General features: G+C 52.8%; 1 protein-coding gene across 4 annotated transcripts in view; it reads left to right on the top strand.

Moving 5' to 3' along the window:
• NUP98 (nucleoporin 98 and 96 precursor) overlaps window positions 1-17,539 on the top strand; it is a 33,518-nt gene that overhangs the window by 9,592 nt on the left and 6,387 nt on the right. For all 4 annotated transcript variants that reach the window (XM_088068267.1, XM_088068272.1, XM_088068257.1 and 1 more), the window contains 16 exons: window positions 339-426; window positions 2,470-2,562; window positions 2,923-3,063; window positions 3,958-4,091; window positions 4,774-4,961; window positions 5,783-5,899; window positions 6,949-7,253; window positions 8,001-8,114; window positions 8,815-8,953; window positions 9,185-9,362; window positions 9,803-9,967; window positions 12,745-12,918; window positions 13,844-13,994; window positions 14,811-15,231; window positions 16,035-16,264; window positions 16,571-16,840. In XM_088068267.1, the coding sequence (XP_087924393.1) occupies window positions 339-426; window positions 2,470-2,562; window positions 2,923-3,063; window positions 3,958-4,091; window positions 4,774-4,961; window positions 5,783-5,899; window positions 6,949-7,253; window positions 8,001-8,114; window positions 8,815-8,953; window positions 9,185-9,362; window positions 9,803-9,967; window positions 12,745-12,918; window positions 13,844-13,994; window positions 14,811-15,231; window positions 16,035-16,264; window positions 16,571-16,840 (2,908 nt within the window). The remainder of the gene's footprint in view (window positions 1-338; window positions 427-2,469; window positions 2,563-2,922; window positions 3,064-3,957; window positions 4,092-4,773; window positions 4,962-5,782; window positions 5,900-6,948; window positions 7,254-8,000; window positions 8,115-8,814; window positions 8,954-9,184; window positions 9,363-9,802; window positions 9,968-12,744; window positions 12,919-13,843; window positions 13,995-14,810; window positions 15,232-16,034; window positions 16,265-16,570; window positions 16,841-17,539) is intronic.

Below are 17,539 nucleotides of genomic sequence, written 5' to 3'. Positions count from 1 at the left end.
GGGGTGCCTCAGCGTAGGGTTGGAAATACAGGTTGTAAGTTGTGATGGACCAAAACCAACCTTGATTTTTGATACTCAGTCATTTTGGATGTGGTGGAGCAAAAATCACAGGATCACTGAGACTGGAAAAGTCCCTTAAGCCCCTTGAGTCTGACCCTAACAGCTGCTTTTGGGGGGTCTTGCAGGTGGCTTGGGATAACCCCTACTTATGGGAGGAAGGGCAGGGGGGCTCAGCTGTGCTTGGCGTTAGTTCTGTTTCCTTGCCTGCAGCCAAACACGATACAATTCCTGTGCTGTCAGCATCCCAGGTTCCCAAATTGCTGTTCTTTTCCTTTCAGACCCTGTTTGGGAACAAGCCTGCTGGATTTGGAACCACCACAACCAGCGCTCCCTCGTTCGGTACCACCACAGGAGGGGGCCTCTTTGGTAACAAACCTGCTCTGAGTTTGAACCCCTACAAACCCTTGCAGTTTGGGGACAGGGAAAGAAAGTGGGGTTTCAATCATTGAAGCTGTCCTGTGTGTACCACACACTGCAGAGAGCATGTGCTAAGTATTGTAGTGTTGGAATTGTCAGGTGAGCGACGGCCCTGCCGCAGGGACGTGTGCTGGATTGTGCCTTTGCTCTTGGTGGGCTCCCTGACTCGGGAAGTAGATGGTCAAGTGCCACTCTTTTGGTGAGCTCTTAAGGGAATTTTCAGCCTGTGATGGCCAGGAGAGCTCCTGGGATCCGGGGGAGCATTGGGAAGGGCATTCCCAGCAGGGAGGGGAGGGGATCCTGCCCCTCTGCTCAGCTCCAGGGAGGCTCATTCAGAGCGTCCTGTTCAGTTCTGGGCTCCACAGTTCAAGGAACACCAGGAGCTACTGGAGAGGGTCCAGGGAAGGCCACAGGGATGATTTGGGGTCTGGAGCACCTCTGGTGAGGAGAGACTGAGAGCTGGGCCTGGCCAGTCTGGAGAAGGGAAGGCTGAGAGGGGATCCATCAATCCATGGGGAATCCCCTGGATCCGTGAGGGAAACCCGTGCAGGGGGCTGGGCTGGGTCGTCTCACAGGTCCCTTCTAACTCCAACCATTTTGTAATTCTGTGGTTTAAAACTCCTGAAATGAAAGATTCAGGGAGCAGAGGGGTTTGTTAGGAGGCTGTGAACACCCTGCGATGGTACAGCAGCACTGGGAGAATGGGGGTAAAACCAGTGATCCCTGGGCTCGGGCAGGTGTCAGGAGATCCTGCACTGCAGTGAAGGTGAAAGCAATCAGCTCCAGTTTAGCTGGTGGCTCTTGTGGTCCTTGGTGGTGTGAAGGACCAGAGTCCTGAGGAGCTGGTGGTGTGTTCTTGGCAGCCTCTGATATGAGAACTGATGTTGGGTGAGTGTGTGACTGAGCAGGAGCAATGTGTAGGGATGGCTGAAGGGAGTGGCTGCTGCTTTCATGGGACTCCAAAATCTCTTCTGCCTTTTTAATTCCGGATTTCAGAGCAACAGAACTGTCTCTGCGAGTGAGGAGGAGGGGGTTGGATCCTGCCACCCCTTTCCTGCAGTGCTGTTTTGGGTTGGTTATTTAAAGGCAGTGCCTTTAGCCTGCTGTGCCAGCCTGCCAGGACAGACAGGGAAGAACTCAAGGGTTACTGGATGATCTTTTAGGTCCTTCCCAAGTCAAGCTCTGTGCAGTGCTCCGTGCTCTGAACCAGGGCAGCACCTTGGCAAGCAGGGTTTGACTGTGGTGAGCAGTCCTGGGCAAGCCTCCCAGGGGTGTGAAAGCTGCGTTCAAGTTCTTGTTCTGCTGGTCAGGATCTCCACGGCCCCACCAGTGTGCTGGCACTGTTTGGTGGAGTCCAGCCTTTGCAGTGTGTGATTTTGGGTTGCCTGTAGCAGTTTATAGGAGGAATGGAGCTGGATCCCAAGGGGTTTGGTGCAAACCTACAGTTTTTCAGTTTAATCCTGGCTTTGTGTACTAATCAAGCATGGGATGGGGTCAGCATCTGCAGTAGAATTGAGCTCATGACAGATTTGGGGTGGCCTTGCTGCAGCTGTGCCCTTGAACTGTGCAGATCTGAGTTCTCACCTGCTCTGTGGTGAGGGTCAGAGAAATCAGTGTGTGGTATAAACAGGATGAAATGAGGTTTGTTCCCTCCAGGCACTCAAAAAACGGCAGCACATTTTACTCTATTGCCAGGTACAGCAGCATCATGTCAGCTCTGCCTTTCAGGGAAACTTTGAAGTTTGTTACAAACTGAAAAGCTTAAGAAGGCAGACCAGCTTTTTCCGTGCTGCTTTAATGCTGTATTTATAACTAAAATGTGTTTATTACCAGTGAAGTCCCTCCTTGCTGATTGTCAGTTTAATCTGCTGCTAGAAAGAGTGAGAAGTTTGATTTTGACTGTGGCAGGGCTCTTCAACCCTGTGATGCTTATTTATTTAAATACATGGTTTTAATTTCATCTCTGATGAGCTGCTTGTTCTGTTGTTGAAGGTTTTGGTGCCAACACTGCTGGAAACAGCTTGTTTGGAAATAAGCCTGCGACTGGGACTCTGGGCACTGGACTTGGAACAGGCTTTGGAACAGGTAAGCAGTTTCCCAGCTCATTCCTGGGCAGCTTCAGCCCTCAGGCTGGTCCAGCCTGGCTATGGCCTGTAACTGAGTTAGGAAAGGCTGGGCATGTTTTAGCTTCAAGGCAGCTCCAAGGGGAGCTTCTTAGCACGGTGCCAAGTGACCTGGTGGAAACTGGGCAGCACTGGTTACACTGGTGGGACTGGTGAGGTCCTCTGTGCTCAGAGCCTCTGCTCTGATCACAAGGCTGGAGTGCCTGCAGCATCCATGGGCACGGAGAGCATTTTCTGCAGTTTGATAAGGAATTGACTGCTTGTTGTGCTCGTAAACTTGTCACAGTCCTGTGGTAAGTGACAGTCACCTCTCGTGTCACAGCTCTGGGGGCAGGACAGACGTCCCTGTTTGGAAACACCCAGCCAAAGCTGGGGGGAACACTGGGAACGGGAGCATTTGGAGCCCCAGGATTCAACACATCCACGGCTACCCTGGGCTTCGGGGCCCCTCAGCCTGCTGTAGGTGAGTGTCCATCACCCTGCTGCCTGAACACAGGAGCACACCCCTCCCAAAGGGTTTGGAAGGACAGAACATCTCCTTGAGGCCACTTCTGTCCTCAGTTGCAGGGCAGACCATGTTTATCACACTTTTGTTGCTGTATATGTATAATTATATGTATATTTCTGAAGGAATTCCAAATGCTTTCCACATCCAATAATTGCACCTATTTTTGAGTTTTGTCTTCAAGATTAGTAGCATTTCCCATTACTGGATTTGGGGCGCCAAGAATAGGTGTCCATGAAAAAAAAGTAAGGGAAGTGCAGTGTTGGCTTTTTCAGTATTTCCAGATAGGAGAGGCCTAGAGGGCCTTTATTAACAACAATGCTGTGCCATTGGGATAAAAATAAGACCCAGTTGTCTCCAGCTCTCTTCCTGACTTCCTGCAGACCCTGAGAGTAAGCTGTTGTTCTGAGAGTGGTTTTGTTGCTCTTCAGGAAGGCCCACATCCACCCTGGTTTTGTTGGAATTAGAATTAAGCTGCTTTTGGTGGCTTGAATGTTTCATGGGGTGAAGTCTTAGAGCATTTTAACAGGAATTAAAATGAAATGCTTCAAGATCTAAAATTCATTGGAGGGGACTCTAGACCTGTGTGGTTGTGTAGCAGTAATATAAAAATTCTGCATGAAATATTTTCCCTGCACACCCTTTCAGAAGCCAGCTAGATTAGTTGAATATTCTGGCAGGCCAGGCTCTTTCCCCTGCTCTGTAGCTCTCTGTGCCTTCAGCTTTTCATCCATGAGAGCTCAGTGAATAAGGTTGCACACGCTGAATTTGATCCTCAGAGAGCTGCTGTGTTTCTGCCTGCCCTGGTTTTGCCCCCAAAGCTCAAAGACTAAAATGCTGCTCCTTTTGTAGCTCTGACAGACCCCAACGCCTCTGCAGCCCAGCAAGCTGTCCTCCAGCAGCACCTCAACAGCCTGGCCTACTCACCCTTTGGAGACTCCCCCCTCTTCAGAAACCCCATGTCAGACCCCAAGAAGAAGGAAGAGGTAAGTGCACTGAACTCATTTTATGGGTGGCAGTTGGAATTGCTTTGGGCACAGTGAGCACCCAGCTAAGTTGCCCTCTGTGCTCTCCCAGTGGTGCAGTGGCTTTTTACCCTCCAGGACACAAAGGGCTTGATTTTATTCCAGTGGAAAGTTCCCTGCCCATGGCAGGGGGGTTGGAAGTGCATGTTCTCTAACTTTCTGTACTTTCCAACCCAAACTATTCCATGGTTTCCTGCTTTTGCCTGCATCACAGCCTTGGCTCTGGAGCTCCTGTGCTCACTGCTGCTGATTGGGAATAAAGATGGATTGTTGTTAATGATTGGAATAATTGTAGTGCTCTGCTTAGGACATCTCTGAGAGTCTCTGAAAAGCCTTTCCCTGTGGCTTTGTTGAAAAGATGATAGAACAAACACTTCCCAGCTTTTTGAGGTGTTTTGGGAGGTTCTGAGTGGCTGCTGCCCCTAGGCAGATTCTGAGGGCTGGAGCTGAGTCCTTGCTGGCAGCTGGAGCCCAGGGTGCCCGTGGGTCCAGGCTGGTGGCTGGGGCTGTGCACGGAGCCCTCTAGCCTGGCTGCAATTATTGCTTCCCCTTTACTTTATCACCCCCTTGCCTTTCAGGGCCCTGGGCTGGAGCACCCAAGAGCTCTGTCCCTGACCCTGAGATTCCCATCTTTCTGTTGCAGAGGCTGAAGCCAACCAACCCAGCAGCCCAGAAGGCCTTGACAACCCCCACCCACTACAAGCTGACCCCACGCCCCGCCACCAGAGTGCGGCCCAAGGCCCTGCAGTCAGCGGGCTCGGCCAAGTCCCAGCTCTTTGATGGGCTGGATGATGACGAACCCTCCCTGGCCAATGGAGCCTTCATGCCAAAGTGAGCTTCTCTTTTGTCTCTGTGTGAGAATCTTCTGTCAACTCCTGTCTGTTACCCTAAATTTCATGTTTTTGTGCCCTGGTTCAGATTGGAGGAACAATAACAAGTTGTCTGTAAGACTTCACTAGAACTGTTTTCTGTAGAAGAGGTAAAAAGGTTCAGCTTAAAGTCTTTAAGACTAAATAAGCTGTAAAATGAGGTCAGTCCATGATGGGAGCAAAGCTCCTATGAAGTCATTTAGGAATTCTTCCCAGGAAAGTTTACACAGGGTAATACTACCTGCTCCTGAATGTGTCATCAGGTTTGCTCATGCCCTTGGTATGGAGGCTGATTTCTGGTGGTTTTATCCCAGCCCTGGCTCTGTTTCAGATCCACAGATGTTTCTGTGAGAAATATATCACGGTTCTGCCTGAGTGAAGCTTTGGGTTCAGTTTTTAGGTACATGAGTAGCAATCAAATAGAAAAAGGGTTTTGAAAGGTTTGGAGTTGAGTGAAAACAAAGAACAAAAGACTGAAGTGACCCTGCTGTAAAATGAACCTGCACCTGTGGGCCAGACCTTCTGTGCTTCTGGAAAAGCTGATTTGGGAAACAGAACACTGGGCTTTGAGCCTTTCACTGACTTGTGCTTTTCACACCTCTGTATGAACCAGAGCCGTGAATGGAATTCCTAAACAAATTTTAGGATCTCTTATGGGAGACTTGATATGTCCTGGGTGTGGGAACAGGTCTTAGAGCCAGTTCCTGGTCCCTGGAGCACAAAATGTGCATTTATGCAGTGGACAGATCCAAACTTCCCTTCCTTGGTGTGCTGTGTTTCCAGGAAGAGCATCAAGAAGCTGGTTCTGAAGAACCTCAGCAGCAGCAACCTGTTCTCTCCTGTGAGCCGAGAGAACGAGGACCTGGCGTCGCCATCGGAGTACCCAGAGAATGGGGACAGGTGAGCGAGTCACCCTGCAGGGCTTGGTCCTCAGAAATGCAAACTGGTTCTGCCTGTCCCTGAATTACTGCTCTACAGCAGCCTCCTCTTTCCAGGGATGTCTCACTGGTCACTGAAAGCAATTGACCTGCTGGGAGAGGCATTTCCTCCCAGACTGACCAACCGTGTGTTCTTCCTGTGTGGGCACTGCCAGTCACCCCATCCAAAATCTGGGTCACAGAGCAGGGACTTGCGTTCTGGATGAGTCCCTCTTCCTTCCCTGTAGCAAGGAACCAGGATATTCCTTGAGGGAAGTGCTGAACTTCTCTGAGGGGAGAAGAACCTCTCCGGAGCAGTCCTCAGTGATGTGGGAATTGCAAGGGAGCTCCACTGATCCTCGTATCTCATATTTCTAATTTCTGTATATGTATTTTGTACAGATTACAATGAGGATCCTCTAAGGCTGCATCTTCCTCCCCAAAAGCCAGAATTCCTATCTCCTCTGAAAAACCTGTGGCCACATTTCAGTTGAACTCTGATTTTTGCCTTGGTTTTCTTTTAATCAGAGTCTGGAAGAAACCTCCTGCCCAGCTCATTACTGCTTTTATTGAAAGCTACTAAAATAAGAGCTGCTGTGGGCGTGGGGTCGCCCTGGCCCTGTGGGCAGAGGGCTGGGAGCTGTGGGGTTGCAGTTACAGCCCCTTTTGAGGTTTCTCTCCAGCCTGAGCTCCCTCTTCCACTCAGCTCTGCTCAGGGCACGTGCCTTAGTCGTCCCCAGCACCATGGGGACTGTCCCAGCCTCACCACTGTCCTTGCTGTAGTGGGAGCCTCAGTGGCACAGGTGGTCAAGCAGGAGCAGAGGGAAGGGGAATCATCACTGACACTGCAGTTTGTGTGCTCCTGTTTGGTCTTTGTGTGGGAAGAACAGAATTTTAATGGTGGGATCACAGAGTCTCCTGAGAGGGGAGGGACCCACAGGTCTCATCCAAGTGCAGCTTCTGGCCCCGCACAGGAATGTTGGTGTAAGTCCCTTGGAGCTAAATAATTCACATTATCCTTCCTGTGCCCAGGTTCTTCCTGTCGGTGCCTCCCGAGGAGAACCACAGGCAGGACGGGGAGCGGGAGGAGGAGGAGGAGGCCCACGAGGTGACCAGGTTTTACACCAATCCCATCGCCAAGCCCATCCCCCAGACCCTGGAGGGCAGCGGGCACAAGCCCCCCGCGGGCGTGGACGACACCATCGTGGCGCTCAACATGCGCGCGGCGCTGCGCAACGGGCTGGAGGGCAGCAGCGAGGACGCCTCCTTCCAGGAGGATTCCCTGCAGGATGAGCGGGATGAGGAGGCCGAGGCCGTGCACCAGCTGCATCCTGCAGGTGAGGCTGCCGAGGGCAGCATTTCATGCAGCGTTTTCTGCTCTTTGACACCCTCAGCTTCTGCTTTTTTCCCTCCTCCTTCCACCAGAATACAAATCTCGGTTTTCTTACCTAGTGTAAAAATTTTATCAGCTGAGTCAATGAGCATTTAAATTTTATCCCCCGGTTTTATATCACATGTGTTGGAGTTTTTTAAACTTGAGAAGGAAAAGGGAAAAGGTTTGTTAATCCTTCCAGGTAATACTTACGTGGCATGTAATGAAACTGGCAGGTGATGTGTGCAAAAGAAACGTCTCTAGACATTTTGTAGATGCAAAATGCTTTTGGATCAGGAAGATGATTAGACAAATTAATAGACGAAGATGAATTGGAGCCTGTTAAATGTAGAAGCTGCAGCTTGATCAGCAGTGCCTGAGGCCCCAGGCTGCTAAAGCTGGGAAAGTGCTTCCTTCAAGTGTTGATGCATTTGGAATTTTTCTTATCCCTGCACACCTCCTTCCCTTCCTGTTTGCACACCTGCTGCTCTCTGGCAGGTGCCTGGGCTGGCAGAACCTGCAGAGCAGTTGGTTTAATGTGCTCTGGAGGCTGTGGAACAAAGGTGTTCTGCTGTCTGTTGGCTTTGGGTACCCTGATTCTCAGTTCCTCTGAGGCTTCCAGCTGTTCAGGCTGGCAAAACAAACGGGATGACAGTCTGGGAATGTTGGTACTTTGCTGCCAGCCCTGTTCTCAGGGAATGTTGTGTTGCAGGGATTGTTCTGACACGAGCTGGCTACTACACCATCCCGTCCCTGGAGGAGCTGGCCCGGCTGACCAACGACAGGAACGAATGTATCGTGACAGACTTCACCATCGGCCGCAAGGGTGAGACCCCCTGGCCTTCACCCTGCTCCAGGCACCTTACAGCTGCACAGCCTGAGCCCCAGCCCCTCAGACCGACTGTGACCAGTGCCCTGGCTTTGGCAGCAGTTTGCATCAGAGTTTTGTAGGATTTTAAGATAAAATAAATCCCAGTATCACACACTGGTTTGGTTTGGGAGAGGCATTATAGCTCATCTCACTCCTTGGGCAGGGACACCTCCCACCATCCCAGGGTGCTCCAAACCCTATCCAGCCTGGCACTAGACATTTCCAAGGATCCGGAGGCAGCCACAGCTTCTCTGGGGCTTCCTCACCCTGCCAGGGAACAATTCCTGCCCAAGATCCCAAGATCCAGCCCTGCCCTCTGCCACTGGCAGCCATTCCCTGGCTCCTGGCCCTGCAGCCCTTGGCCCCAGTCCCTCTCCAGCTCTCCTGGAGCCCCTTCAGGCCCTGCAAGGGGCTCTGAGCTCTCCCTGGAGCTTCTCCTCTCCAGCTGAGCACCCCCAGCTCTCCCAGCCTTTTGATACCGGTGTCAAAGCTGATAATGCTCTTCCAGAATTTTCTCAGGAGGAAGGGGGTGTTGCTGTGCTTGGGAGACAGGACAGGGCTGGGTGGGGGCAGGAGGAGCACAGCAGGAATATGAGCTCTCTGGCACATGACTTTCACAGACAATTTAATTGTGATCTTTTGGGTTGTTTTGCAGGTTATGGATCAATATACTTCGAAGGAGAAGTAAATCTAACAAACTTAAACCTGGATGAGATTGTACATATCCGGAGAAAAGAAGTTATTGTTTACCCTGACGATGAAAGAAAGCCTCCCATTGGGGAAGGGTTAAATAGGTAAGTGCTAGATCAGGATGGTTTTTCAAACCCTGACAGCGTGCTGTGTTTGCAGGCTGCAGCCAAGGGACAAATCCAAACAGTGCATTCAGTTTGCAGTGCTAGCGAGTTACCTGCAAGTTTCTGCGCCACAAATTGGCTTTAAAAGGTGTTTCCCTGCCCAGAGCTGTGCTCTGCTCCCCTGCCCAGTTCCTCAGCCCTTGTCTGTGAGGCTGCTGGTGCCTTTTGCAGGCGAGCAGAGGTGACGCTGGACGGGGTGTGGCCCACGGACAAGACGTCGCGCTGCCTGATCAAGAGCCCCGAGCGCCTGGCGGAGATGGGCTACGAGGGCCGGCTGGAGGCCGTGTCCCGCAAGCAGGGCGCCCGCTTCAAGGAGTACCGCCCCGAGACCGGCTCCTGGGTCTTCAAGGTGAGCCCATCAGCCTGCCCCAGCCTGCAGGCTCCTGGCAGTTTGTGATTGGGGTCAGCTGCTAGCTTTGGACAGCTGTCTCAAGTTCCTTGGCTCTGGTGAGGACTGTCCTCACCAAAGCAGCTCCTCGTTCCTGGGAGTGTTTGAGGTCGGGTTGGATGGGGCTTGGAGCAACCTGGACTAATGCAAGGTGCCCCTGCCCATGGAATGAATGAGCTTTGAGGCCCCTCCCAGTCTGCAGTTCTGTGGTGAAACCTGTGGCCCCAGATCTGCCTAGAGCAGGTGGTTTTGGTCTGTAGAGAGGCTGAATTTGTTGCGGGTGTCCCAAGAGTTGTGTGTTCGGATACCTGGATAGGGCACAGTTACATCTGCCCAGGATTCAGACCTTCCAGGAATTTCACTTCCAAGCTGTGACATGTTTGTCTTTCTCCTTGACACAGGTAGCACACTTTTCCAAGTATGGCTTGCAAGATTCAGATGAGGACGAGGAAGATCATCCTTCAAAAGTGGACACCAAGAAGTTAAAGACCACACCTGTGGCACCCCCAGGGCAGCTGCTGCCCCAGCAGATGGCCCTGAACGGCAAACCAGCGCCCCTGGCTCAGGTAGAAGGAGAACAGTGACTAAGGAGGGTTGATGACATGGAATTTGGAGAATAGCTGGTGCCTGGGCAGTGGGTGGTTGGAGTAACGTGCAAGCTGGAGAGTGAAGCCTTACAGAAACTCTGCTGAACTCTGTCTGAGTGGCTGCGTGTTGCTTTCCTTTGAGACACTTGACATTTCAGCCTGAGGATGGGACGGGAAGGCTTTCAACCCTTGTTTCTTGTTTGAATTCTAGTCTGAGTTTGGCAGATTTGCACCTCTTCTGGAAGAACCCTTGTTTTTGTGACTATTAAATGCACGCCCGTAATGCCAACGCCGTGTGCTGCCTGCCTGGACAGTGATGCTGTGCACTCAGTTGCCTTTACCACCATTAGTGTGCAAGACTGTCTGCTTTCTCTTTTAAGAATGTGCTCTATTTTTATTAAAATAATACTTTTTGTTAAGGCTGGCTATATGCTGGCTTTGTAAACATATTTGTGTTGGATGTGACTGCTTTAAACCTTTGCAAAACATCCTCAGTGCTGGGCCCATCTTACACAGGAATGTTTGATCCACAGGCAGTGTTTGATCCAATTCATTGGGAATTCCAGGAGCCCAGGTGGGCAAGAGGCCAAATGCCTCTGTGCTGAGCACCATGGACACCTCCAGGGCTGGCTCCAGTTGTGGCTGGTGCAGGAGAGCCCTGGAGGGGCTGGAGCGTGTCCAGGGCAGGGAACGGAGCTGGGAAGGGTCTGGAGCCCCAGGAGGGGCTGAGGGAGCTGGGAAAGGGGCTCAGCCTGGAGCAAAGGAGGCTCAGGGGGCCCTTGTGGCTCTGCACAAGTCCCTGGCAGGAGGGTGGAGCAGGAAGTTGTGCCAGGGGAGGTTTAGGTTGGATATTGGAAAAACTTCTTCCTGAAAAGGGCTGTCCCACCCTCACACAGGTTGTCCAAGGCAGTGGTGAAGTCACTTCCCTGGAGGGGCTCCACAGCCCCGTGGATATGGCACTTGGGCTGTAGTCAGTGCTGGGGAGTGGTTGGATTTGGGCTCAGAGGCGTTTCCAGCCCCAGTTCTGTGTTTAACAGAACCTTTCCAGGGTGGTCTCTGCTGTTTGTGTGGCAGCACAGCAGAGCTCTCCAGGCAGGTGAGAGGGTCCGAGGACCCTGATCCAGCAATCCCAGAAACACCGTCTGCTCCCTGGGCAGAGCATCCTGCTGCTGGGGCAGGCTGGGGGCTCCAGCTCTGCTGGCTTCTGCATGGAGAACCCCAGAGCAGTGGCCAGCTGCTGCTGCTCCTGCTCTCCTGGCTCCTCTGCTAATTAACACCCGCTCATTCATCCCTCTGCTGGAGCAGATCCTTAATTGCATTTTGAGCTGCCCAACAGCATCACTTCAGCTCCCTCCCTGCTTCATGTTCAGACTGGGGGGACCAGAGCTGAGCCTGTAAACACTCAGGAACACTGGGAACATCTCTGGTATTTGCAAACATTCTTGCACAATCCAGTGTACTTAGCAAAAACCCCTCCAGGTTCATTAACCTTCCTGACTTGCATAACATTAACTTAGGTTTTGATTTCTGAAATTAGGAAAAACATCAGTTAGTTTCCCCAAACCCTCAGAAGCATCATGGCATCGCTTAAAACTTTCCAAACTCATGGTGTAGAACACATCTGGTAATAATATTATTTGGGCTGTAAGAAGCATTTGGTATCTAGACTTGGTTTTTGTTTTGTCTTCTCTCACTAAGTTAAATATTAATGAATTTATTAATGTTGCAAGGGAGCCTGCTGCATTAAAGCCCAATGAAGGGAGCAGTGAAACTTGTGTTTGTAACCATATTTTGACTTGTAAATCTGTTCCACATGCGGGGCCAGGCTCAGATTCTGTATCTGCCACTCACTTCCATCCTCATGGAGCCCCCAGGTGATTTTACCTCAGCTGAGAACCTTCCCCCCGTCCTGGCTGGTTCTACAGAGCCAAGCACAGCCTTGTCAATGTGCTCCTTAATCGTGAGCAGGATTCCCAGGACACTCCCTGCCTAGGTTTCCTCATTCCCATTTTTGCATCAATCACTTCAGTGGTCGGTACTGGGGTCTGTCTGGGGAGCTGGAAGCGTGAGGCTTTCACAGGACACAAAGCTGAGTCATGGGATGGTTAAACTGGAGCCAAACCAGTACAAGGGAGCTCAGGTCCCACAGAGTGAGCTGGGCAAAAGTACAGCCCATGTGAGCAGTTAGCCATGGAATCATGGGAGGGTTTGGGTTGGAAGATCCAACCAAATGGTTTGGGTTGGGAGGGACCTTAAAAACCTTTTCATCCCACCCCAGCCATGGCAGGGACACCTCCCACTGTCCCAGGAGCTCCCAATGTCCAGCCTGGCCTTGGGCACTGCCAGGGATCCAGGGGCAGCCCCAGCCCAGGGCCTGCCCACCCTCACAGGAACCATGTGAAATGCAGATCTTTGTGGAATGTAGAGTCTGTGATTGGGGTTGGGACCACAGGGGCTGGATTTGGGGGGAGGGAAGGGAGGCAGGACACACAGAGCTCTCCCTTGGCTGAGCACCTGAGAACTGGAAAGCTGAAGAACAGTTTCCTAAACTGAATGGCAGAACTGGGAAAACTCCAGGAGGGCACCGCTACTCCGGGACTGCTCCTTCCCTGGCGTGGCCCAGCCTGAAGGTTCTGTGTGTCCATCCCTGCCCTTAGTGTGGAATTGTGGCAGAGCCAGGAGCAGGAGCTGCCGGAGCCGCGGCTGTCCTGGCCAAGCCGTGCTCCCTGGGTGTGACCTGGCCTCTGTATCCGCAGCCCCCGGAGCTGGAGCAGCTGGGCAGGGTGGTGGAGCTGGACAGTGACATGGCAGACATCACCCAGGAGCCAGCCCACGAGCCCTTGGCAGAGGACGCCCTGGAGGAGCAGGAGGCGGTGCCGGCGTCCACGCACATCGCATCCACGCAGGGCATCAACCCCTACGTGCTGCAGGTCAGTGTCCTGCCCTCCTCTCCTGCAGGGGCTCGGGAAGCGAGTGCAGCGCTCCTCAAGGAGGTGTTGGCCTGCCCAGGGGTATTTATACACCGGCCTGTAATGATCAGTGCACCCCATGGAGTGGGGCTGAGCTCACACACCACATCTCTGTTCTGGGGAAAGCCTCAGACGTGGAGAGCTCGGTGCTGACATGAAACACCTCAAAGCCAGAGCTCAGTGTTCAGAACTCTGGCACTGGGATAAGCTGAACTGACACCAGAGCAGCTGCCTTGGGCCCCTTCTGCCTTGGTAGAGAAAAACCAAGTTTCAGGGTAACTGTTCTTGATTTGGGGCTTGGTGTTGATGCTTTTATTTCACAGTAGCGCAGAATATTTGGATTGGGAAAGACCTCAAAGCCCACCCATTCCCTCTCCTGCCATGGCAGGGACACCTCCCACTGTCCCAGGCTGTTCCCAGCCCCAATGTCCAGCCTGGCCAATATCCCATCCAGCCCTGCCCTCTGGCAGTGGAAAGCCATTCCCTTTGTCCTGTCCTTCCAGCCCTTGGGAATTTTTGTGGAAGGAGAGCCCTGAACACATCTGGGCTTCTATCCAGGTTGTATTGTAATAACAAATATCCCAGAAGTTATTCCTTAAGCTGACAAACAGCAGACACAGCTGAGATCTAAGAAATCAGGATTATTGTGGGATGTCACCGCCATCCCCAACAAGTCCTGTGCACTGGTTTAAGCAGTAGCTGTAAAGCCTCATCCATCAGCTGTGCCTGCACTGTTCCTTGGAATGTTTGCAGCATGGCTGTGTTGTTTGGGCATGTGCTGCATGTAGGAGTTTTTTTGGGTGGGAAGAGTTATTTTGATGAGCTTAGTGAGCTGCTGCTGTGGGAGGGATTGCTGATGTTCTGGCTTGGCTTCCCACATCCTCAGATCATGAAAGCTTCCTTGCTTGCTGATGATGACGACCTGGATTTGATCCTGGATTATCCTGGGAAGCAACCTGTCAAGATGGACACTTCCCAAGAGATCTGCTCCCCCAGGCTTCCCATTTCAAAATCACATGGACAGAAAAGACACACAGGTATGCTGAGAAACCACAGATTGTGTAAAGAAAGGTGAATTTTAACATGAACAGACAAAATCCTGGGGTCTGCAGCAGTTCCTTCCTCCTCTGTTTGTTCCGTGCTCCAGCACGAGTCCCGCCCTGAGGGCTGCAGGTGCTCCAGTGCCTGGAGCATCTCCTCACCTCCTCACCTCTGCACTCTTCTGTTCACTTACAGTTTTTTTCTTTTTGGTTTTCTTTTCTGCTTGCGTGGGATTTTTCCCTCCCTTTAAGATTTCCCAGGGGCACCAACTTTGCAGCTTGGTTTGGAGGTGGCCTGTGGTGGGTGTGCTGTGGGCAGCAGCTGTGCCCTGCACAGGGCAGCCCCTACCAGATTCCCCCAGTGCCCAAACCTTGCCCCTTACACCCATGTACCCAGTACGTGGTGCTTTCCGTAGGGATACTGAGGAACACCTCTGGGAACAACAGCAGGGTGCTCCCTGAGTGAGGAAACCCGTCAGTTCAGATGTGTTAATCGGTTCAAAGCCCAGGTGATTGACAGGGGTGTGAGGTGTGTGAGCCCTGCTGATCCGTGTGACACCCCCCTGGTGTTCCTTTGGGAATGGCCCCGTTTGGGGTGGGGCTGTGCCTTTCCCGTTGCTGGGAACACCCCGTGTGTTCGAGGGTCAGTGGGACTCAGCACTGCACACAGTCACACTTAGCTCCCATCACACCCTCCACACGTTTGCCACCGGCACTTCTGGGAATTCCTGAAATCCCTTTCAAAGGCCAGAAATGTCCCCCGAAATACAGCTGCCCTTCCACTGAAACGTTCTTCCTGCTTCTCCCCGTCAGTTGCTGGGCTGCTGCAGTCCAAGTTTGCCAGTGTCCTTTTCCAAGCACCGAGTGCTGCTGTGGCAGATGCCAAGGGCCCGAGGACTTTGGGCAGTCCCCCCTCTGCTGCCCTGTGGTCGGCGGCGTCCCCGCTGGCCTCGGCGTTCTCGGTGCCCGCGGCGGTGCCCGAGGTGCAGGTGAAGACGGTCGGGGCTCGCCGGCAGCGCGGGCTCGTCCCTCTGGAGAGATCCATCACCTATGGAAAAGGGAAGCTCCTGATGGACATGGGACTGTTCATGGGCCGCTCGTTCCGTGTTGGTTGGGGGCCCAACTGGACGCTGGTCAACTGTGGAGATCAGCTGAGTGGCTCGAGTGAAGCGGAGGATCCTCAGCTGGAGCCCGTGGAATACGGATTCCTGCCGACTCCCGTGGCTCCCAAATCGTGAGTAGTGGTTTCCTTCGGGATGGATGTGACATGCTCACTCTTCATGGCTGACAGAGTCCTGCTTGCAGGTCCCTGTTCCTTCTGACACGCAGGAGTGGTGCGAGATGGTGTTAGCCATGGAGGTGTCCTTCATGGCCTTTCTCCACAGAAATATGTCAAATCCTGGGATAGCATAGTAAGAGGATTTTGTTGTTTTTTTTAACCAAACAAATAGCACTGTCACCCAGCACAAGGTTAAAGAGAAAGTTCAGAGCTGCTGTCCAGAAAGCTTCCAGTCTCTTGGTTCTCCCTGAGGAAGTTCTTGTTCAGCTTCTCAGTTCCCAGACACCTTCATACTGCCTGTGCTTCCAGCAGCACATGGGCCTTTAGGGTGATGTCCATACCTGAACTTGACTGGACTATAGCAAGTCCCATCATTTAAGTGCTCCAGAAAGCTTGTCTGGATGTTCTCCAGCATGTGGGAAGTGCTGAGGAATGAGCTGGGGTGCAGGTGTGCTTGCTGCCTCTGGAGAGCTCAGTGGGTCATGGTTGATTCACCGAACCAAAGAAGATTTGGGTTTGGAGACTTAAAGGCCATCTTGTTCCAACCCACTGCTGTGGCCAGGGACACCTTCCACTACCCCAGGTTGTTCAGCGTCCCAAAGCCTGGCTCCAAATCCCAGACTCTCACCAGGATCTTCATGCCTTGGGTCATGTTTTACTGACATGTTAATTTGGACAAGCTGCAGGGTGATCTGCTCCACTTGCATGGAGAACATGCAGAACGTTTGCTACCTATTCTGTCTCCTCTTTTCCTCCAGACTCACAGAATCCCCTTTCAAAGTTCATGTGGAAAAGTTGAGCTTGGAACAGTGGAAGATGGACAGAGACAAGGAGCTGTACCTCACTCCTCTGGAGATCAAGCTGAAGCACAGCACTGTCCATATGGATGAGCCCTGTCCTCTCCTGGCCCCCAACCCCGGAGTCTCAGCTATCCATGACTATGCTGACTGGGCCAGGAAAGCATCTGAGGATCCTGCTGTGGCAGAGAGTGAGTGTAGAATGATCCTTTAAACAGAATGCTTGGGATTGGAAAAGCCCTCCCAGCCCAGGGAGTCCCAGCTGTGCCCGATGCCCACCTTGTCCCCAGCCCAGAGCCCTGAGTGCCACGTCCAGCCCTTCCTTGGGCACCTCCAGGGATGGGCACTGCAAAGCTCCCTGGGCAGCCCCTGCCAAACACAGTGGGGATGGTGAACCCTCCGGGGTGGGGGTGGTGGGCCCTGGAGAGAGTTATCCTGACATGAGCCCCTCTGAGTTGTGTGTTTCCACTCCCAATGCTGGGTGTGCGTCCCCACAGCTGTTGTGAAGCACTGGTGCTTGGCCTGGACGTTGTGTGAGGCCATTTGGGGCAACCTGAAGGAGCTGGAGGCCAGCCTGGAGGAGCCCAGTGAGTACGTGCTGGCGCTGGAGCGCCGCAGGGCGTTCTCACGGTGGCTGTCGGAGACGGCGGCCGGGCGCATCGAGGAGGAGGTGTCCCTGTCCCGGCGCGGCAGCCACGTCGAGGCCGTGTTCAGCTGCCTCACGGGGAAGAGGATCGGCGAGGCCTGCAGGCTGGCACAGCAGGCAGGTGAGCACCCCAGGCTGCTGGCACTGCCCAGGCTCCCCAGGGAATGGGCACGGCCCCGAGGCTGCCAGAGCTCCAGGAGCATCCAGGGATGCCCAGGCTGGGCTTGTTGGGGGGTCTGGGCAGGGCAGGGGGGCACTGGGGGATCCCTGGGGGTCCCTCCAGCTCAGGATGTTCTGGGATTCTGTAAGGTTCCTAAATCACAGCTTTTGTGTAGAGGAGAAAGGACATGCACAAGGAGTTTAAACTTAGGAGAGCTCACAGTCACTGGCTGCTCTGCATGTGGAATGTTCCCTTGCCAGTAACCACAAAATCATGGAATGGGTTGGGTTGGAAGGGACTTTAATGCCCGTCCAGTCCTAGCCCGTGACATGGGCAGGAGCTCCTTCCACTATCCCAGGTTTCTTTAAGCCCTGTCCAACCTGGTCTTGAAGATTGGGAAGGGGCTGCTGCTGGCCTCCCCGGTCCCCTTCACTGCCCCTGTCAGCTACACCTGGTCAGGAAGTGCTACTGGAGTGCATTTGGAACCGGGAGCTCTCAGTCACTCCCTGGAATTTTTAATGAAGGATCTTTTTAACTGAGTTTCTGTTCAGGCACTTCATATTTGGGTTAAAAACGTGTGTTTTCAGAGCCTTATGGCAGGTTTTATCCCTGTCTGTTATGCCAGGTGTTTATGGAGTGCTTTATTTCATAAGAAATATT

This window comes from Pseudopodoces humilis, chromosome 2, assembly GCF_049639895.1.
Source record: "Pseudopodoces humilis isolate 2021_Gansu_Grassland_sample_001 chromosome 2, ASM4963989v1, whole genome shotgun sequence".
Classification (NCBI taxonomy): Eukaryota; Metazoa; Chordata; class Aves; order Passeriformes; family Paridae; genus Pseudopodoces; species Pseudopodoces humilis.
This window is presented reverse-complemented; position numbering and strand designations above follow the sequence as displayed.